The following is a 22,503-nucleotide window of genomic DNA, read 5'->3' on the forward strand; positions in this document are numbered from 1 at the left end:
GAGCAAAGCAGCGGAGCAAAGACGGTGCAGATTTACTGGCCCCGTGTCGGCACAAAGTTTTCGGATTGATGGCCACGCTGCAGGCGTCTTCTTTAAGCAGCTTTTGATAAATTGAGGGGGGGGAAAAAAAATATATTATTTTTTAAATAAAAAGCAAAACCCACCTAGCTGGGGCTTTAGGGCGAAAGCTGAGAGGAAGAGGAGGAGAAAGGACCCACCTCTGGCTGCTGGAGCCAGGGCGGGCGCAGAACCGGGTCTGTGAGCGGGGCACTCGCAGCGGGGGGGCACTGAGAAAACCCATTGGGGACAGATGAGAGCCCTCATCGAATGCCAGCTTTGAACGGAGCGGAGAGAGGGTCTGCACCCCACTCCCCGTCCCCCAGGAACGCGTTCTGCTTGTCACCCCCCCCAGCGTCACCGTCTGCGGCTCCCTCCCCCCCAGGGCTCCATCTCCCCCCAGGACGGGGCAGCGGGGTCTCTCCTCGGCTCTCACCCGCCGTGTGCCACGCTGCTTCCAGTGGCACCTCGGGTTTCCTTCCATACACAAGCTGCCCTGGCCTCCCCTCTGTGCCAGCGTTTGCTTTTACTTTGATATTTTATCCCTCTAAAGCTCTATTAATCTGTTTTATGGCTTTCTATCGAAGGGATAATCCTTTCTGTAAGCACAGCTGCTACCGCCAAAGTCCTCCTTTTGCTGGAAGCAGATCTGCTTTGCGGGACCATCCTGGGTGATCTTTTTTTTTTCCTTTCCTTTTTAAAACCCTAAAACCCTTGTTTAGTTTCTCCATAAGCTTTTTTTTTTTTTTTTTTTTTTACCCCCTCCTAAAGTTCAGCTGCGGCACAAACACGAGACTTTTGTCTTTGACGGGAAGCCGACCGCCGTCGCGTACGTAGCTTGGTGCTCTGGGAGGGTATTGAGGTGCACAAAGCTCTCCAGAGGCCGAGTCCTCTGGGTGCCCCTGGGAGCGAAGCGCTTCGCCTCTCGAATTGCTTTGGAACGGTCCCACAAGGTCCCTGGTTCATGTTTTAACGCCTAAATTCCTTTCGATATTTACCCCTTGGGAGCCTGCTGCAGGTACCAGTTATTATAGTTCACTTTTGTAGGTCAGAAAGTTTGGAGGGGGTGTGTGATAAGATCTGATAATTGTATTAATGCAAAAAAAAAAAAAAAATCCAAAAAACTTTAAGAGCAGGGGTTTTTTTTAGCCCAGGCATCTTAATAACTTTTTCTAAGTGTATTTTTGTGGCGAGATAAAAGCATATTTTTGAGAACTACCCCATACAGAAGAGAAGCTCTTACCTGCAGAGCAAACGCAGGAGCAGAGCCGTGGGGGTGTCAGAGGTCACAAAGCACGAGCCAGACTCTCCAAACCAGCCTGTTTTTTTCCTCTTGAAGAGAAAAACAAACCAAAGAAAACAACTCCCTCGCCATGGTGCGACGCTGCAGATCTGCCTCTTCACTTCCTCGTCGATCCCTGTGGGTGTGAAAGACTCAGCAGCTCTCGGGCACCCGTGGGAGATGGTCAGACCCCCCCGGGGGAGCCCAGCCTGTCCCCGGCACACTCAGCCATCCCACCCCAGGGGACACCGACCACAGCTGGAGGAAGAAGGAGCCCCAGGGGTTGCAGAGCTCACACCCACTCACCAAACAAAGCACCCAAGAACCAGAGGAAGCAAACCGCTCACTCCAGTGAGCCCAAAAGCAAAGGCACAACAAGCTGGTGGGCTTTATCTGCCCCATCTTCCTGGTGGGAGGGTTTCAGGTCCTGCTGAGGGCCTGCAGGTGGGTGTGCTGCTCCTCGGGAGCTCCAATTAGCTGCTCTCTGTTACGGGGGGGTTGGTGGATGGAGGTGTCAGGCAGCCCCAGGCTCCCGGGAGCTGGTTCCAGCGGCAGCCGAAGGGGCGGTGGGGCTGAGGACGGGCTGATGCGGGGACCGGGAAGGAGATGGGTTTCTCGTGAGGCCGGTCCTGCGAGAAGGTCCCTCTCCTGCACCTGGTCCCTTGCGGGGGCCTCTGCCAGGTGCACGGGGGCTGGTCAGTGTTCAGACACTGCCCACTGGGAGCTTGTTCAGGAGGTTTCCATGTGCTTGGAGAAGTTATTTTACCCTTGAAGACGACACCTACTCACTCGGGTACCCACCCGAAGCTGCAACGCACCCCGTCTTTGCCAGTAATTACTGTTATTTACATAAACCTGGGGATTACGTAGCAGATGAAAAGCACAAACAGCCTTCGAAACGCGGGGCTGTTGCACAGGTAAAAGCTGCGGCACAAGCAGCGTTCGCAGCACCGAGGTGCGGAGTCTCCTCCTGCCCCGGCCGATGCCCTGCGAGCCCTCCCCGGGGTCCGGCCCCAGCCCAGGCAGCGCTTGGTATCGGTTCAGAAATCAAAGCTTTGTGTTGGCGGCAGCAATTGTTCAAGAAAATTATATTTTTGAAGAGCAAAACGCAGTAAATAAACGTTCAGGTGCGTAGCGTAAGGTGTGAAGCCGTCTCTCTGTAATGACAACGGCCTGGTAAAGGCAGCTCGGCTGGGGGCAGCAGCACTTCCATCAGCCTCTGCGGGATCTGCAGCTCCAGCAGGGCCCGGCGTGGGATTAAGGGAATAAACCACACAGGAGGGAGCGAACCCATTTGTTCTTTTCAATCTGAATCACCTGTCTGAAAGCGCAACGTGGGAACTTAGGCTGGACATTAGGAAAAAATTCTTCACGGAAAGAGTGGTCGGACACTGGAATGGGCTGCCCAGGGAGGTGGTGGAGTCCCCATCCCTGGATGTGTTTAAGACTCGTTTAGATGTGGTGTTAAGGGATATGGTGTAGGGGAGAACTTTGTAGAGTGGAGTTGATGGTTGGACTCGATGATCCCAAGGGTCTTTTCCAACCTAAATGATTCTGTGATTCTATGAACTTCAGCTTTAAAGACGAGGGCAGCAGCCGGGTCTGTTTGCGGTCTTCGTAGCTAACGTGATTTTAACAAAGAATTCACAACTTCGGCCGAGAGATAGCTCCCATCTTTCCCTGAAGGACAGGCTGGGCAATCTTGTCTAAGCTTTGCCTTCGGTTTTGAAGAGCTGAAAGTGTTGAATTATTGGCAAGAACCACCTTATTCCATGAAACGAGCCCGTGTCTGGTGTCTGCGTAACGGCTTTCTCTCTGTCCCAAAGCGAGAGAACCTCTAGCTGAAGGTACACACCTCTCTGCGTCGTCACGCGTCGTGTTTCAGCCACTGTCTTATTTCTGGTGATGTGAGTTCCCTCAGACTAATGAGTTAGTGGAACAAATAACCCTCCTCTCTTAATTACTAGCTTTTTTGGCACAGTTAATTAAGAAATACAAACCCAAAATGGGTCACGAGGGAACTCCCCCCTTTTTCTCAGTGCCTCAAGTTGTATTTTTCTAAAAGCAATCCTTTTAATTGCTGGAAATAGAAACTCCTAGAATGCAATTGAACTGATATAACTGCAAGCGCGAAGGATAACGGCAAGAACAATTTGCCTGCTCTTCTGAGAAACTGAAATTTTGGGTGTAAATTTAACTCCTTCAAACTTTTAAAACCCAGTTTAAGCAGCGGTCATGGTTTCTGTTTCCTCGTAAGAGGGTTCTTCTTGAGTCCACCTTTGTCAGAAACTGCGTTGATGTCAGAACTCCTCCTTTTCCTTAGGAGATGAGGAAGATCCAAGCCTTCCCCCGGGCGGAGCTCCCTGTGGTGGGTGCTCGCTGGAGGAAGCGATCCCTCAGCCATTTCCCTGTCCTTCCCCATTGCCGTCGTGTTCGCAATAACCTTTCCTGCAGCGGTCGCCGGTCACCGCCACGGGCTCTTTGGGCGAGCTGTAGCCCCGTCCGCAGGAATTCATCGATCCTTCGCATCTTCCTTCTCCCCCACCTTTCAGTCCGTAGTGCATTTCCCTAAGGAATCCCCTGGTTTTAACTCTCCTCTGGGCTGAGGATGGGGAAGGGCTGATGAAAGCCCTAAATCAAACACACACACACAGGCGTTACCTCCAAAGACGAGAACAGACCGCTGTAAGTTTAAAAAACCCAAACATGTTGCATTTTATTGTCTTTAGCCTATTTAAAAAAAAAAAAGACCAAAAGGATTTAAAAAACATTACCATCCGATATACCCACTATTCCATAAAAACATCCTAGTTCATTGAAGCATACGCATCATGTGTTCTCTTCGGTTGTAAAGTCACGGAACGGCTTGTATCGGTTGTTGCAATTGGGTGTATGTTTTTCATCAGTAGGGCTTCTGCTCATATAGGGCAAAATGGGGCATTTTCAGTACATTTATAGAGCTCCCAGGGGTTTTGAAAGCTCACGCCAAGCAAAACTACTGTTTTTTAGCATTTGTGCCATATTAGCGGGTGGCTGCTCAGAGAACACGTACGTGTTTAAAAGCTCCCCGGCTCCGTACTTTGCCATATCTCCGGCTGAGGCCACACCAGGGTATCTCAGTAGCGAGTAAAGGAGTTAATTGGTAAAGAAAAGCAAAGACTGTTGTTGAAAATAATCCTGCATCCCAGAAAAAGAACCCCTAAGATATGTCATTTACTTCAAGACTATTATCAGTCCCCTGGAAATGGAGCTCCTGAAACGTTGCATGCAGAACAGGAGCGCGTTTCCAGCCCTGTAGAAGAGCTACTCTACCAAAATTACACCAAAAACCCCCTAAGATCAAGTCTTTAAGCCTTATTTAGGAGCAGTGCCCATGAGCACTGAAAGCTTTCTTTAAAAGCAAAGAACTGGGCAGCTGCAGTAGACGTCAAACTGGCAAGAACTGGCCAGCGGTGGGAGCACACGCGGGGCTGCCGTGAGCTTTTCTGGTTTTGGTAGGTGAGGGAAATGCTCCAGGTTATACCCAGCCCAGGCGTCACGTCTCTGCTCTACACTAACGTCAGCTTTCGGGTGCCTCAGAAACATTCTGACCCCGTTTCTCAGCCGTGCCCCGTCCCCGCAGCCCCCCCTGGCTGCTGGCAGCGCCGCAGGGTCTCACCCCGCCTCAGCACAGACCAACACGGGCCCTTGAGGAAGACTGGGGTCCTCTGGGGTCACGTCACCAGAAGAAAGGGAGAAGGCCCGATTTCTAATCTAAAACCCAAACCCAGCGCTATCTAGGGAAGAAACCCCAAGCAATAGTAAGTACCTCTCCACATTGTTCAGACACGAGGTTTTCTTTTCCGTCCGTTCTAAGAGACCCTTTGCCCCCACAGGCCCCTTTAATAACACGTCACATTATCAGCACGGTGACTTAAACCCCGGTACCCCGTGGAGACAAGTGATACAGGCAAGGAAGATACAAAAGCCGTGTAGCACATTTTGAAATCAAAACAGTACTTCATTAAAAAGAGACACATGAAGTAAGTCAATGTTTATTCTTTCTTCTCGCTATCCTCAGTGATGGGGTCTGCGGGAGGCTCTTCCACTGTCGCGCTATTGCTCTCTGACCCAGTGTTGCTGTCACTGGTCCCCTCCTCTGCAGTGCTGTCGACCCCTTCTTGGCCACTCTCCTTGTCCTCTGGGGTAGATGTTCCTTCTTCACCGTTCTGCTGGTTTTCTGTGCTCTCTTCCGGGTGAGGCTCTTCTGTAATAAGATATTTCTCAGTGTCATTTACATGCCAATACATTTATTTAGGTTGTATAGTTGGAATTTAGGAAGAAACAGGATCTGTAATAAATCCGAGTATTCCACAGCAGTTATTTCTGTCCCTTAGAGGGTGCAGGAACGGGCACGGCTCTGAAAGACCTCTCGGTGCTCAGCAGTGCTGCCACACGGTGTCCCCAGAGGCACCTGCAGCTGCCTGACCTCGAAGTCCAGCCACAGCAAAGCCACGTGCCCTGTTAAAGCAGAAGCACTGGCATTCAGACTCCCCGGTCCCTTTCCCTTACGCTCGTGCTGTTACGGCAGTAACTCCCTGAGATATCAGCCACTGATACTCTGAAGTACAACAATATTTTCTCATGTCACTGTACAGAACACAAAAAAGCCTCCAAATCAGCTTGTAAGAGCAGCACAGAAAGAAGTGTCAGTTCTGTCTGGTACCGGGACAGGGAAATGTCTAGAAGGAGAGTTAGGTTTAGAAAGCAATGCCCTTTTCCCTTGGTACATGACACACAAAGCATTACACAGGCCTTTCTGGCACCTTAACCTCTTCCCCTTTTAAAAAGGAGCAATTTAGTGAGAAGAAAGCAAACGCCCGTGTTCCCCAAGATGAAGGTAACCATTCTGAATGTTGTTCTTCTGAAGCTTTTCTTGCTTCTTGCAGCAAGAACACAAGGCACCCCTGGCTACGCTGAGCCTCTACAGAGACACTTTAATGCTGATCCTTCGCGGACCCTGAAGCTGGTCTCCAACGCAGTTACCTGTCTCCATCGGAGCACTCTCCTCTTCTTTCTTCTCCTCTGTCTTGTTAGCTGCCTGGTCTTCCTCAGCCGCTACGTTATTCTGACTGCGTTCGGCTTGCTCCGCTGCTTCTTTTTCCCGTTCCTCCTGCCTCTTGCGAGCCTGTTCCTCAGCCTGAGCAATCTCAGCTGCAATTTTTTCCATGTCCACTTCCACCTTCAAACTGCATAACTAGCAGTTGGAAAAAAAAAAGAAAAAGCTCTTTTACTACCTCGGTTACACTGAAAAATAAAACATCAGTAAAACCCAATTACGAGTTCGATATTTCTATCTGCAGCGTAATTCTTTTGATTTGACAGTTTATATTAAAAGCTTCGGTAACTAGGGAAGGAGATATAAGGAAATTAACAGGAACAGAAAAAAGGGGATAAAGGAACAACCTAAACCTTGTTATCTGAAGGCGGCCAGGGACAGAGCTGTATGTTCTACGCAGCGGCTTCAGGCCACCTTCCCTGAGCCACTCGCTAGCGAACTCGACCCCGTCAAGCCCGAAAGCAGTTTTAAACTGTACTGGCTGGATGTCACCACTAAAGGTCACTGAAGGAGCACGAAAGAATAAAAGCGCTGCGTGTTTTCTAACTCCCCCCGCCATGGATGCTGAAGTCAGTCGTGTAGTTACACCTCACTGGATCAGAACTAAAGAGGAGCAGGCGGAGCACTCGTACAAATGGGTAACTAGCAGATTCCTCAGAGTAAGTGGAGAAAAGTGAGAGTTGTACCCTTTTAAGCTCGTTGTTAAAGGATTCTGTGCTTTCCAGAAACTTCCTCTTCTTTTCCTGGTGACGCTCTTCAATTTGCAGAAGCTCAGCTTCTAGTTTACGCTGGAAATGAAATAAACGGTAAAAACCTTACTACGCGGTCATGTGAAGAACTGCACAAAGTTTACAGCTACGTACAAGAATATTTAGACCAGTATTTTAAATTATGCCCATACAATATATAAACATCCTTATGCCTTCCTTGATCTAATGCCCAATAGCTCGGAAGTTCCTATTAAAAAGTATGAACACTAAATGGGTCCATGCGGTCACTCAGGACCGGCGAGGCGCATTGGCAATGAAAACCAGCGGGGACTCGAGACGAATCCTCCAGCAGGAAATGTATGCGTTATACACCGCACGGGCGTATACACCCCCCATCAGCGACATTCCCTAATGGAGAAATACAATTCAAAGGAAAGGAGGGACAGCAACCCCATCCACCCCCCGCGTCGTCTTTTGTTAATTAAAAAAAGCAACAAATCTCTATTGTTAATTAAAAAAAGCAACAAATCTCTATCCGATTCCGGTCTCTGCTTTCTTCACCCCCACACACGCTGGCTATTCTGACGGGGTTCTTTTGTTAACGTGCACGTTTGGAAAATACAGGCTTATGCCCGAAGCAAGGTGAAACGTCCACGCGTGACCTCACTAGATTTCCTTGTATGCATTTAACTTGCAATGAAAAAATATTACAATAGGGAGGATTTACTGTAATAAAGAATCATTACAAACAAGATTGTGTGTCATAAGCTACTCAAAAGTCACAACTCTGCCAGTGCCTATTAAACAGAAGACTCACACTATAATAACGAAGAGCTATGGAATTAATACTTAAGATATCTTAAAGAACAAAATACAGTTTAACATGATTCTCAATAGCAAAAGTGCACAGAAGGTGAAGTCTCCTTCACCTCTGAAAACCCAGAGATCAGCTATTTGAGCGTACAGAACGTTGACACCCAACAAGAATAGTCACGTAGATGATTAAATGATCTGAGACTTGGAGTACAGCCCAACACCATTATGTTTTAGCTGCCTTCGTATCATTTCTCTTTACCTGATGAACCATTAAGGATTGAACCTGGCGTTTAAGAACTTGCATTCTAGCTGTGGTGACAACGGAGCGGACGTCGGGCACCACACTTTCACTCAGGATCTCACTGATGAGACGATGGTTTCTTTGGAAACGAGCTGTGGCCGTGTGCTTCATGGAAAACCCATCGTCGTAATCTGAAACAAGAGTTTTAAGTGTAACTGTTTTAATTCCACAAAATGAGTACCAGGTCTAATGACACTGCACCCACATTACCGCTAATTAAAAACAAAATAAAAAGCTTAACGCCAGTTGCTGTCGTGTCACAAAGTTCACACAAACAAATACAGAACATCCAGTAATCAGAAAAAAAGACAAGGTGAGGATTGAACACGCTTTACCCTGGCACAGCTGTAACAGCTCTGATTTTACACGTGTTTCCCACGTCTGAAATTTGGATTGACCTAGTTATTTACTGTGTTGCTTTCCACGTTTCCAGAGTAAGAGAAACTATTAATACACCGAATACAAAAATCATTCCAGATTAATCGTTACCAGAACAATATCCAGTGCAAGGTGCCAACAGGAGAGTGACTGCTCTATAAATGCGCTTTGCAGCACAGATCAAAAGGACTTATTTTTTGTGAAACGCTGAGGAATGAGAGCATGAAGCAGTGATCCATGTTGACTCATCACTGAAATTCATGGTAACGTTACAAGAGTATCCAATATTTAATTATAGTAAACGCAGTTCTCTAAACAGTGACCCAAAAACCCAAAATCCACTTGAGGAGAAAATGTAGAGAAGCACCAGAAGCACATCGGTCAAGTGCTGGTCTCCTTATGAGCTTCTTGCAGAGAACAGAAACTAAAGGAAGCCCCAGAGGAACTGAACTGCCTTGTTCAACGTGCATCTAGAGGATTAACTACAAAGATCTAAGAATATTTCAGGTCAAGAATTTTTTTTTCCTCTCCGATCAAATTAGAAGGGCTTCCGATTTATGGCAAGATACCGAACCTTGACAGAATTTAACATGAACTACAGCATTAGGGATTGTACTAGGTACTCATTTTAAAAGTCAATTTGATGCTACAAAAGAGAACAAAATAATGTGTTTTCCTGTATCTGGCAGCACTCAAAAGCTTCCAGCCCACGGCAGACAGAAGTCTTCCTATTTTTTCTGTACTTCTTGAAGGAAAGCAGGCAAAACCTTTCAACATCATAAAAATGAAAACACAGTCTGCAGTTTTGGGATCAAGAACCTATTTACAAAACAGACTCAAAAAAACTCAAGTCCAACTATTAGAATTTAAAGCAGAGTAATTAAATAGCATTAAGACGAAACAAACTTAGAACAAACTTCTGTGAGTATAATTCATATTTAGTTGAGTGTTGAAATCAGTTAAGAAACAAGTATGAATTATCTTCCAGAAGGATGTCATGTAGGAAAGTCCAGAAGTTGAATTTATTTCACATCAAGCCTTCCTAACGGAGGTTACTCTCCAAGTGCTCACAGAAGTCTCCAGGAGAATGCTAACCTATCATGCCAGAAACTACTACCAAAGAAGATAACCAGTGTAATGAGTTTCTGTCTCCCTTACTTCAAAGCGTTACGTTCAGTTTCTCACTGAGGTATCGGACGAAATGAAGCAAAAAGAGAAAAACAGTGGGAAGACAAGATTCGCAAGAGACAAAGACGTATTAAGCAAACTGGTCCCCTTAAAGGTGTGCCTTTGTCCTCTTAATAAGGTTCCTTTTAGACTAAAAATTCTTGATCCTAGTGACATGGAGGATGGGGCAGAAGCAACGCTTTTGTCCCAGATGGAAACAGCTGCAGCCGAGCGCCCGGCGCGGCTGGTTCAGGCCGAGATCGCTTGGCCCTGGTAGCACAGAGCAGAATTGGAAGTCCCAAAATGCCAGCTACTGGAACACGAAATGTATTTACATGAATTCGGCAGTTACCTCACACTGAGGAAAGCGCCGTTTGCCGTGAGCTTTATCTCAAGGGTATTCTTTTACAAGGGGGGGAAAAAAAAGGGCGTAACTGAGTACATTTTTCACCCTCAGGTTTCAACAAGAATTTGGTTGTGGATTTAAAAGTAGACATTAGGTGTATGAGGCTGAGTTTTCCCACAGGGTGGGGTGCATTTCCTCGCAGTCAAATAAACTTTCAGAATTTTCTCATCAACTTGTCAACGGCAAGGGTAACTTATTTTCTAAACAAGCTCAAATGACAGTTGTGGAGCACATTCAAAAGTTCAGGTGCTCTTAATCACACCCCAGCTCTGCCTGTCAGAATTATGTACTTCTGGTAATAACGCACAAAATTCCATTCAAGCTGGATTAAATCAGGCATCTAAGCCTTTTATAATGCGTATGTTAAAGCCGTTACAGAGCTTTAAGCAGACTCCGTTGGTTTGAACTGTAAGCGTGACTTCACACATAACTAATTAAGGGCTGGAGTAACTTTTGCCGCTGGCTTGCCACCTTAGCTTTTGGAAACGACGTGGTCAGCTGTTAGCTGCGCGAAATAAAACACGATAATGAAAATCCGTATTAAAGGTACCAAAACAGAAAGGAAGTCACGTTAAGCACCGTGAAGGTCGTACACTGGTAGTTTTCCACATCTGGCATCCGTTTATACGGTCGGTCCTGTAACGAGACTGTCTCACCGGACGTGCACACAAATCCCTCTGTGCTTACCGTCGGGATCCTCCGCGGGCTGTATGCTCATGTAGGGTTCACCTTTCTCCATGCGCGACTGCCTTTGTCGGCTTTCTTCTTCCAACGCAGCCTCCGCACGACTTTTTGCGTTGATGTAGGCAAGGTAGGCAGGAGAGTTATGGTAGGCCTTCATGGACTCATTGTACTCTATCTGAAACGTGACCAATATCGTTTGATTGCACCATTGGACGATTTCAGACGCGCCATAACTGCAGCCTGCATTAACTCAAATTGTAGTTACACAGACAAAGCTATTTTGAATCATCTGGCTGATGCACAAACGACCATATTCTCTCAGTCTTTCTTTTTACGAATTAGAACTTCTTCCGTAGTCGTTCGTGTTTTAAAAAGACTAGCTGGGCTTTCAGGTACATTTCAGTTTTAACACCTCAGTGTCTTACGATAGCTTTGTTTTTAAAGATTTAAGAATCAAACACCTCAGAACAAGCCATTTATGATCAGACAAACTTTGGTGAGATTAAAAAAAATGAGTCAGAATATTCTCAGTAATTCTCTGGAGTTCTAACTAGATCTTTGATTCTGATTTCTTCTCTTTGCTTATTCCAGTACGTCATGGAACAGTTTTCAAAATAACTTACGATTTTTCCGTTCTTTGATCCATCCCTGCACTGGGATGACACAGAATGCCGCAGCCAGACTACTGTCTCCTCCTGGCAGCAGGACTGCATCACTATTTTCACCATCTTTGAAGTATTTTTCCCTTTGAATTGCTTTCTTTAATCTCATTATTAAAATTTGCCAAGAGAGATTCCCAATGAAAAATGAGATATAATCTACAATATTGTTAAAAGTACCTAAATGTCTTGTTTTATGATTAGGACTGGAATACTTCTCCCTAGGCGCTGTAAAAATATAAACAAGATGGCCCCTGCCCCAAGGAGCTTACAATCTAAACATCATTGCCAAGTTAAAAAATAGAATTCCTTGATTATTTTTTTTTTCAACTAAGAGCATCCGGCTTTGAAGTACTTCTCTATTGACTCAGAATAAAACCAGCTTAGATTTGACCAGGTTATACGCAGCCTCAGATGCCTGCCAGGTTGAAGCACAACACAGCAGCTGGACAATCTTCCCTTTGTACCTTAGGCAGGACCACAATACGAGTCTTGTAACGTCCTCAGCACTTACCAGCCTAGACACGAGGCGGCTGTCACCTTTTGCCATTAAGATCAATATAACCAAACCACAAGAAAACCCTAAAAGTGGTACCATTTTTCTATTAAGAAACAAAACACTACGCCATTGCGTGGAGTTACACCGGGTTACACCATGAAAACCAAACCCTACGTGACTGGAAGTCTTTTACGAACCCGTTCATGACAACAGCAGTAGTTGCAGAGCACCAGTTTTGAAAGAGGATTTTGGTGTTGAGACAATCTTTTCAATACTGATGTTGTACAATCAAATCCATTCATTAAACAGTTAAAATCGACACTCAATTATAAATACTTCATTTTGAATTAGGTCTAAAAACTGACCAGTCACAGTTGATGTACAGTTATTTAAAAAAAAATCTAAAAGACGTGTCAGGACATACTTCCATTTAAGTTACATACAGGGGTCTCGTGAATGCCTCATACACCACTGCATGGGTAAGATGAATTTTTCTTCTCAGACCAGTTCCTAGAAGAATCAGCTGTAATAAACATCCCAGATTTCTTCCATTTACCTTTTCGGCTTCATATTCATTCAAATACTCTTGCTTCTCTTCATCAGTGAGATCTCGCCACATTCCTCCAATAATCTTGCCAATTTCCCATAACTTCAAATCAGGATTGGACGCCTTCACTTGGTCCCAGACCTTAACAGAAACAGCTGGAGCTTTACTAATGATATCTAAATACTTCCAAATTAAACATTTTATATTGTCATCTCAGTGTTCTTTCTGGAATCACCACGAAAAACAGGATTAAGTTAGGAATGAGTCTGGCTAAACTATCTCGATTATTTTCTGGGGCAGGAAGTCAGTAGGAAGCCATCTACTGAAACAGGCAATTGCTGAAATGGCTTTGGTTTCATGAGAATATTGCCTTTAACCCTCTTAATTCTCTTCTTAAATGCACATCGCTGCATCTCTGGGAAAAAAAAAATGCTACTGAGTAAACACATCCAGCAGTAGATTACGATAAAGAGCACTGAGCTTTTCAGATCAGAATGTAACATTTCAAAATATTTTTCAGTCTTGCTGATCAATTTTGAGTTCCAACAAGTTCTGACTCCACCAAAAAAATTTCTAACTTTATAGGGAAAAAAAAAAAAAAAAAAAAGAGGAGAGCTGCCAGTGTTATTTCTTGCTGCGCCACTTGACTTTTTTTTTTTTTTTGTTGATGGTTTTTTGCCTAAGACAGACATGCTGGTAAAGATACTTTACCAGAAGTGGAAGAAATTCCTTCTGGCTCACCCGCTTCAGACAGGCTGACATGCCCTCCCCATGCCCCATCAGATTTCAGACTCCACAAGAGTCTCTCTCCTACTTTCTGTCAAACAGTTCAGAGAACAGCGAAGCAAACGTTGCCACAGGCTAGGGTGGTGAAGGAGAACATGCAAAGTCCACTCATTGCTACTCTTCAGTCCAGCTACAGCACTGTACCAAGCCCAGTATACCGCAAGGAATACTTCCTTTATATAAAAAAAGTTCTGTCAGTAAGTCACAGGAACTTCTGATTGTGGCAGGGTGGATCCTTGTCAGCAGAGACAGTGGTAGTAATTATCATTTTAGAGAAAACTTTTCCCCCCAGAAACTGGCAACTGTATGAACAGACTACTGCTGCCTTTGTTCTGAAGGGCAATGCATCTGTACTTTACAATTCCCTTAAAAGAATGTGCAGGCTGTTAGAAGTAAAAGTTTAGAAGCTGAAACTAAGATAACAGCAATTAATTGTTAGCACATAAGAACGCTAACTTTTATTATTACTTGTTTGACACCGTATACCCACCTTCCGGCTGTACCTCATGTAGGGCATCAGGGGCTTGTCTGGGGGTTTGGGGGGCTTTGGAATGGTAATACCAGAGGAAGCCTATAAAAGAACCGAATAAATCCATTCGTTAATGTGATCGCTGGACAGTTTCTATACACACTAGTTTTGGAAAACACGCGTTCTTGTGCGGTTAACACAAACCAACCACGCACACCCACCAAGAGAAGCAAGCAACATCACCAAAAAATTACCCAATCTGTGAACAGGTACTAACTAGAGCTGGTCCTCACAGTCATGTTTTTCCAATTTAAGTTTGTCCTTTTATCTCTAAGTTTACAAAATAGTAACTAGATAAATCTTCAAAGGGACTCCATATTCTTAAAACTGAAATATGCAGCTTAGAAATTTACAAGGAAACACCCATCCCAGCAGGTTGTTTTTCTCACTTCTGATGAGCAATTTATTGTACCTGTTTTGACAAATTTACTGTGGCTACTGTACAGGTGAAAAAAGATAAGGAGAAAGTTTAAGATCACAAAGTTATCAGGACGTATTTTCATTTTCAGATCATTTTAGCAATGTATTTGTCTGCAAAATATATCGGTGGTAATTTGGAGCCAATTAAACTACTCATTGTAAGAAGAAAACAACCCTATGCAACTGATCTGTCAATGTGCGCATTATTTCTATCTAAGCTGTACTTAATTGTCCAAATTAGCCTGTAATATCCTTCCGTGCTCTCTTCCTCCTTTAGCTTTGTACACTGCCAAGCACATCGCTCGCCCTGAACAAAAGGATGCTGAGCACTAGCTGTTGCTGCATCCCCTCTTGTCCCCTCGGTCTGCAGCGCGCCCGACAGGGTTCTCTCCTAAACCAGCGCAGCGACACTGCAGCCCCCGCCACCTGCAGGCTCTGGAAACCTCCACTCTTCAAGCACTCACACATGCGAGGAGTTCTGTTACGTTAAGTGGGAGCATTCTCATGAGAATATAAGCGGTTTCAAGATTGTTCAGGACTATGGCCATAGATAAGCAAATACTTGGCTCATGGTCAGCGTTCGGCTTTCCAATTTTTCCTCCTGTTGTTTTTTGTTTCGCTGAATTTATGGAGCTCTATGAAACAATGCGTACAGAATTGTGTATAGATATAAATAATGTACATGAGGTATATGCATTACCAAAATGTATACATATATACACATACAGATGGATTTGAAAAACATTAACGGAAATTGTTTAATGCTTTTAAATTAACAGGAATTTAAAGACACCATACATATATTGATATATGCATGGCAGAGAAGGCTGTATATGCTTATGACATACAGAAACAATGAAAGTTCTCAGACAAAACCTAACTTATTCTTGTAAAAGGAAAAAAGTATATGTTCAGATAGTACTTTCAGTCAAGTTCCAGCTTGTACGGGGAAGGTCTTTTTTGTAAACGTTTTAACAAACCAGATAAACTTCAGATATGAAGTCTGAAAGAAGGTTTATATGAGAGAGGCATAAAAAGAGTACACTTCATTAAAAGCGCCATATATTTATTCTCTGAGAAATCTTTATATCACGTTCCAAACTAGTCAGATGTTTTGAGGCAGAAAGTTTTACGGGAAAAACCTTAAAGTTATGAGAATTACAGGAACTTAAAAAAAAAAAGTCAGGGATTTACTCTATTTCTGTTGCGTTACTTATGAAAATGTTACACTTCCACAGTCTATTTTTGTTCCCTAACTGCATCCAACGCTCAGGACTTTATCTGTATTTGGAAGAAGCTGTCACCTCTCTTGTCACTTGACTCCATCTCACTTTGTTCGCTCCATGAAAAATGAATGTAACATCCATTTTCCACACACTGACAGAGTACATACGATCTGAAAGGATTCTATTTTATTACCACCACACTTTTGTTGAAAAAATCATTTCCGAACTTGGGACTTTGCAGCTGTTGCCAGACTAAGACTGGAAAGAAAAATAAAAGCTTGCATCTCTTGCATGGCTCAATTGTATGATGCAACCACTATCAACGATCTCCAGTTTGCAAAATGTTCTTCCTTATATTTGTGCCAATAAACCTCAATAAAGAGAGTACTTCCCTCCCTCCAAGAGTTTGTACCCATGCTATAGAACTTCTCCCTAAGCATGCAGCGGTCACTGAAGACCACAAAGTCTGTCTTTTTGGAGTTCTGCATCATACACGGTTACCACATTTTTCTCTCTGCTGAGGAGAAGTCCATTGTCCTGCAAAAGGTTTCAGAGTGAAAGGGAAGGGGGGTAGGGGTGGGGAATAAGAATCAGAAGTAATTCTTTGTTTTTATCAAGAAGTGGTAGCAGCCAAGACTCAGAAGAACCTAACTCTAAAGCCATTTCTGGTCAATTCCTGTTGTTTGCCGGATGATGTAATAGTTGATTCTCCTACCGTGACCCGGCTGTTGGTGCCCGGGTTCCCTCCCAGCCTGTAGTTGTTGTAGGCCAGATGGCTGTATGGATTGTATCCCACAAACCCTGGTGTGCTGGGCATTTGCTGATGGAAACAAATGAGACAAAAACACGAATGAGAAATGAGCTCAAACGAGGAAAACACAGAAATGAAAATGAACTGCAATATGGCATGCAAAAGCAACCAGAATTTAAACAAGCAAATGAGGTGTAGCAGTTGGTATCTTCTCAACACACAAAACTTACTCCAGTATAAACCTATTAAGGAAAGAGGATTTTTAAACAAATGTGTCACTACAGATTTGTCTGAAGTTGGTGATTTTATTTCTATTAAGTGTGTAACTCATTTAAACAAGTATTCTATACATCCAGCTCACAGCTAATGAAATTTTCCAGCATAAGCCACCAAGTAATTCAGAAAGACTCTTATACCCAAAGAGTTGAGCTTACAAGGCAACACAGCACACGGTGACCGGGCAGAAATCCCCAGTATCAACATTGACGATACCAATGAAATCCCTGTCTGCTTTTCTTCCCATCATTCTGCCTTTCCAACAAACATTATACTGTCAATAAACGGGGAGCCGGGGAATGAAATCTTTCAAAGCACCATCTGTGCACCGCTACCGGTATCTGAAGACTTTCCTGGTGGTTTGCAAAATTTAAATATTTTATGGGACCAGGACTGGAAAGCTGGGAGAGAAAACAATTCAGAGAGATCCTTCTGTTATGAGGTAGCTGCAGACTGACAGAGCTGAGGAACCCCTGCAGTAAGATCTACAAGTTAGAAACTAGAAACTCATCTTAGCACATCACTGAATCCGAGACAATTTAAGAAGTTAATCAATACATCTTCATTCATTCTTGAAAGCGGATGGATTCGTTCTCACCTCAGTAATGTAGAGAAGAATCTAATTTCTTTACAATCCCTTCTTACTCATCATCTACATACAATGACAGATCATAAGGTTCACTGCATTCCCCTCCTCACGTAAATCTCTCTCCTGCCTTTTTCCATTATCCCCCACTTCCCAGTCAAATTTTGGTTGGAAAAAAACACATCAACTATTTAATAGCAATTGTGAGCAACTCCTGACTGTGGTGGTCCTATCATTCCATTAGGATTCACCATATCCTGCAGCGTTTCTAGACATTTAAGCGTCATCCGCACAGTGTCCCACTCTTTAGTAGCACTTTGGCCCTAGTAAGAAACATACTCCAATAGTCTTTTAAAGTGATTTGCTGACTGGATCTATTCTAGATTACGGCTACAAAAACTCTACAACTTGGTTCAGGACTCCAAGAACCAAGATATGACAAATACAAACACTGAACAAGAATAACCTACAAGCTAAACTACATTAACTTGTGAAGTTTACAAGTATGTGTAGACACACTGCAGTTAGTTTATTTCTAAACATACAGAGTAAAATTATCCTTAAACAGTCAGCCTTCAGATATACATTTTATTACCAAACTTTTTAAACTCAGTCGCAGCAGCTGACATTTCCTCGGTCTGTATGCCTGTGAGCATGACATACACATTCACTATTTAATAAGACGCCATTTTACTGTAGTTTTCCGTATTACCATAACAGGTTTTGAATATGTTGAGCTACACCTCTTCAATAAAATCAGATGGCAATTGTAATCTCCGTCTGCTTAATTCTTTATTTCTGCAAGACAGGATTTAAATGTTACAAGGGAACTACCTTGCATTACATTGAGAATTTTTACTTCGGCTACAATACTGCAGTTATGAGAACTACTGGAATTTTGTTGACTGTAGTAACTGGAACTGGCTGTGGAAGAACAAGCAAGATTATTTTTATGGCTTCCGTTAACAGAGCACAGACCGTCATCTCAAGGACTGTATAAAATACAAGTAATACAGAAGATGCTTGAAAGACAGGTAACACACGTCCTACTTGCAGTTTTGGCATTTGTTTCATGTACCCTTCTGAAGACTTTTAACTTGACTAAAGAATGTAGCGCACCAATATACACCGTTTAACAACATCTGTATCCATGCCATGTCCCAAAGGAATCACACGTGTCTATGCACAGATCTCGATGCCGGGATCCAGTTGTACGAGCGGATGCCATCGTGTTCCTTCTAATACTGGCACAAATCTATTAAGTTGTGTGCAAAATGAAAACTCTGAACAAACTATGCAAAGAAAGTTTTATTTATGTAAATTTATAAGAACATAACTTATATTTACACATTATATAATTTTCAAGCCTCTTTAAATGTAAAGTATGGCACAATAAATTTGAAGGATCACATTTCGTCTAAATCCCATCCTGCAATTTTCATCCCAGATGCAGAGATTAGGGACACTCTACTGGATAACAGTTTTCAAATTTTCTTTGGTAAAAAAATGTCCCTATAGCATCTTTGCTCATTCTTCTGTACAAAAGATTTGTATTTTCTCATGTGAGTATGTCACTCCTAAAACACAAGCTATTTCGAAATGTGAACGCGACAGAAGAGGCGCGTTTGCTTTCAAATGCTTTCCTGACCACAGCTTACTGGTATTTGCATGAATGCAACTGGACGTGACTCAAAGCTGCTGCTCATGTTTCCCTCAGTGCCATGCCATACCATTTTACTAGAAAGTAAAATATTTCTTATTCCATAGACTCCAAAATACCGGTAACTGCAAGAAATTTGAATAAGTCTGGCGTCATGGGTATTTCATTATTCTGACCTAATGTAACAGAATTTTGCATACTTGTGCATTCCACTGAAAATGAGCTAGGTACAACAGAAACGTAAGAAAATGCACTGTTTGCCCACGGTTTGGGCACAAGTTGAGTGGGAAGTTTTAGAATTAAATCTATCAGCTTGTTCTTAAGTATTCCAGTATACTGTTGCAAGTCACTGTGAATAATTTTAGACCAACTGACTGCTTACAGAAAATTAAGTATCTGCAGGATCTAGCCTTAAAGGTGAAACAAGTTTATTCAGCTTCTCTTTCACAAACTGCTTAAAAAAACCAATGAGATTAATTTAAACAGTGCATATCATGTTAATAATGAAATATAACTAGTTTGTGCTTCTGATAAAGGAGAGTGATGCAACTCCATAATTATTGCTCTGGTAAGTTATTAAAGGCTGTATTACCAGCTTTGTGTTAATGAGAAAAAACACTATACTTACGGTTGCAGGAGCTGGGGTAGGAGGTGGGGCATAAGATGGCCTTTCTGTTAAGATATAAATGTAAGCAATTTTTTTCTTTCTTGAAAATTTGAACGAATTCTTTGTAAGGCATGTGCTGTGGCAAGCGTTTTTACGCGATTTACAAAAACGACACAGAAATCCTACTCTCACAGACTTTGCATTTTGCCACTGAAGAGAGTAAAGCAAAGAACACAAGAGAAAGAAAAATTTTAAGACCACACCACTGCTATATTGCTATCCTTTTATTTAGGCATAAGACTGAAGACTATGAAATCCATTTATATGCACATCAATTAAAAAGAGGGTAAGCAAAATGCAGTGAAACTGGATTTAGGAGAAGCTGGGATGTTTGGATTTCCTATGAAAATAATATGCCAGAAATCAGCCACAGCAAGATCTGAGGCCAAGAGTTTGGTCAGAAACAACTACGCTTCATATCATTCCTTTTAATGCAAGGAATAATGGGATTATCTCACAAACAGGTTCCGCTGAACCAGATCTTTAATTCAAGTTAAAGGAAGAAAAATCTGAAAACTTACTTGACATTTTGATAGGCAAATTTTCAGCCACCTGACATTATATTTGTACTTCTGAAAGACAAAAGAATATCATGCTATTAAGTATTATGCCTTTGCTTCGCTAGATCTTTGAAACTTCAATTATTATAGTTACCATTGATTACCAAAAGGTTCGACAATCTTGAAATAAAGACAAAAGAGTTTCTAAAAAATGAAGTGTTATCTCTTTGAACAAGGAATATACTTTCCAAGGAATCTGGCCTTAAAGAGCTGTGAAACAACACTCGGCTTTACGTCATCTTCATATTAAAGGTTTTAAGTATATATTTTATTTCCTTTAAGAAATAAAAATAATATACACCATTATTTTATGCTGACTCTTCCAGTAAACTGGTACTGATGTATACATGACCAAATCAAATGGTATCTCTGCACGATACAAAAAAAATGATCACCTGCATGACAGAAGCAGCACCACAGGCCACGGGATGTGAGCACGTTTAATGTTTTAGCAAAAAGCCTTTCAGTACTTAAAGGAGGCTTACAAGAAAGATGGGGACAAACTTTTTAGGAGGGCCTGTTGCGAGGGGGCAGGGGGTGATGGTTTTAAACTAAAAGAGGGAAGATTTAGACTAGACCTAAGAAAGAAATGTTTTACGCTGAACGTGGCGAGGCCCTGGCCCAGGTTGCCCAGGGAGGTGGGAGATGCCCCATCCCTGGAAACATCCCAGGCCAGGTTGGACGGGGCTCTGAGCGACCTGGTCTGGTTGGAGATGTCCCTGCTCATGGCAGGGGATGGGACTCGATGGCCTTTCCAGCCCAAACCATCCGGTGATTCCATAGGCCCATCAGTGCGTATGGAAAAAGCGCTATAACAAAGCAATATTTTTTCAGCTTTTCTCTTCAAAAAACTCCAATGAAGTCGCAACAGAAGTCGGGGCTCCTTTTGCAATTAATTCCCGGTTAATACCGTGCTTGGCTTCGGACTCGTACGAACTCTTCTGCCCGGAGCCCCCGAGGCGCTGGCAGGGGAGCGGGCCCCGCTGCGCTGCGCCCCCCGCCACGGGGGTCCCTCAGCCCCGCCGACCCCCCCCGGCACGGCGGAGCCCGGGCGCCCCACCGCTCCCTACCGGAGACCCCCCTCCATCGCTCCCCGTGCACGGCAGCCCCTCACCCCGCCGCACAGCCCCACTCCGCGAACAGGCCCGGGGACCGGGGCCTGCCCCCTCACACTCCTCCAGCTTAGGCCGCTCCCGGGGCCGCGGCGTGCTCCGAGGCCTGCCCGCCCCACCGCGGCGGGGCCAGGCCGGACGGGCCGCCCCGACTCACCCGCTCCAGCTCCGGCCGCACTCCCTTTGTTCCCCTCCAGGCCGGGGCGGCGGCGAGGACGGCGCCTGCGCGATGCGCTCCGCACTTTCGCCACGCCGCCGCCGCCCTTCCCCAGCCTGCCGGCAGCGGGCCCGGTTTTCCAAAGGGAGGCGGTTTGCCCGCCCTGGAGCTCCCGCCGGGCCGAGGCTTTCCCCCTACCCTCCGGGGGCGGCGGCGGCCGGTAAGGGGTTGTGGCGAATCTGCCGGAGTGAAAGGCCGAGGCGGCCCGGGCGCGGCCCCGCCGTTACCGGGAAGGAGACGCCGCCTCGCTGGGCGGGGGGATGTTACCGGCGCTGCCTAGGCACCCTGCGTGCCGGGCTGCCTCAGCCCCAGACTCGCAGTCTCCGGCACCGGGCTCGTCCCGTTCGCCCAGCCGCCTGCACGGAGAAGCTGCGGGTGGTTTCCCGCCTTCACGTTCCTGTCAGCGCTTCCTACGGGCAGGCTCCCCTGCCTGCCGCCCGCCTCCCCGCTCGGGAGTCCCGGCCGGTGGTCGCATGCCTGCTGCGTCCGGGCCGGAGAAGCGGCAGCGCTGTCTCCCAGTGGCGAATCTGTGGCGCAGAATGGCCAGGCCGGCGGCGGCCATGACGCCTCGCGCCCGCGGCGCTTTGGCGCCTTTTTCTCCTCAGAGGGGCCCTGAGGCGCTCGGGGGGCAGCTGGGAAGATGCCGCAGTGCATGGTCCGAACCCCAATAAATCCCATAAAGGCAGGCGATAAAGTGAGGTGAAATGCTCCGGTAGTGCTGGGGAGCCGTTTTGCTGTGTAAACCATGGCTGGGGAATGGCGTTTCTTCGAAGAGAGGCTGAAGGGGCTGTGGCCCTCCCTCAAGTCTGGTGGCCCTCGCCATGCGTGAGGGAGATGGTGGTGCGGCAGTGAAAGGGCCTGGGGAAAACGGGTCAGTCTGCAGCGTGGTGTGAGGGAAGGCCGACGGAGAATGCCCTAGGTTATAGATCTGCGTAGATGGTAATTTTGAACTAAATCAGACTGACCGACTGAAACGCTCTTGCCACAGCGGATTAGGAATTACAGAGTAGACTGGGAGCAGTGGAAATGAGCAATTTCTTGAAGAAATTTGTGAAGGTATCACACACGGAAGTAAAAAGCTTGCAAATGTAAAACACAGTACGCCTTGC

At 44.9% G+C, this 22,503-nt stretch overlaps 1 protein-coding gene across 4 annotated transcripts; it reads right to left on the reverse strand.

The window, feature by feature from the left end:
* Positions 1-5,314: 5,314 nt before the first annotated feature.
* On the reverse strand, positions 5,315-21,419 carry SMARCE1 (SWI/SNF related, matrix associated, actin dependent regulator of chromatin, subfamily e, member 1). Of its 4 annotated transcripts, XM_063354841.1 has the most exons (11): positions 21,335-21,419; positions 20,027-20,077; positions 19,467-19,510; positions 16,281-16,385; positions 13,881-13,961; positions 12,614-12,745; positions 10,903-11,074; positions 8,223-8,395; positions 7,124-7,225; positions 6,365-6,575; positions 5,315-5,585 (listed from the first exon to the last, which is right to left on the reverse strand). In XM_063354841.1, the coding sequence occupies exons 2-11, from the start codon at positions 20,031-20,033 to the stop codon at positions 5,374-5,376; spliced, it is 1,239 nt and encodes a 412-aa protein (XP_063210911.1). In that variant the 5' UTR covers positions 20,034-20,077; positions 21,335-21,419; the 3' UTR covers positions 5,315-5,373. The 4 variants fall into 4 exon arrangements, with proteins under 4 accessions (XP_063210911.1, XP_063210912.1, XP_063210913.1 ...); XM_063354842.1 differs by lacking the exon at positions 16,281-16,385; XM_063354843.1 differs by lacking the exon at positions 12,614-12,745.
* Positions 21,420-22,503: the final 1,084 nt, after the last annotated feature.

This window comes from Chroicocephalus ridibundus, chromosome 17, assembly GCF_963924245.1.
Source record: "Chroicocephalus ridibundus chromosome 17, bChrRid1.1, whole genome shotgun sequence".
NCBI lineage: Eukaryota > Metazoa > Chordata > Aves > Charadriiformes > Laridae > Chroicocephalus > Chroicocephalus ridibundus.

Bases quoted from the DNA above. Each gene is read 5' to 3' on its own strand.
- SMARCE1 (XM_063354841.1), bottom strand. The intron at 16,386-19,466 runs GTAAGTATAGTG...TGTTTCCATCAG, and splicing joins CTACCCCAGCTCCTGCAACC to CAAATGCCCAGCACACCAGG. The intron at 8,396-10,902 runs GTAAGCACAGAG...CTCTTGTTTCAG, and splicing joins GCCCGCGGAGGATCCCGACG to ATTACGACGATGGGTTTTCC.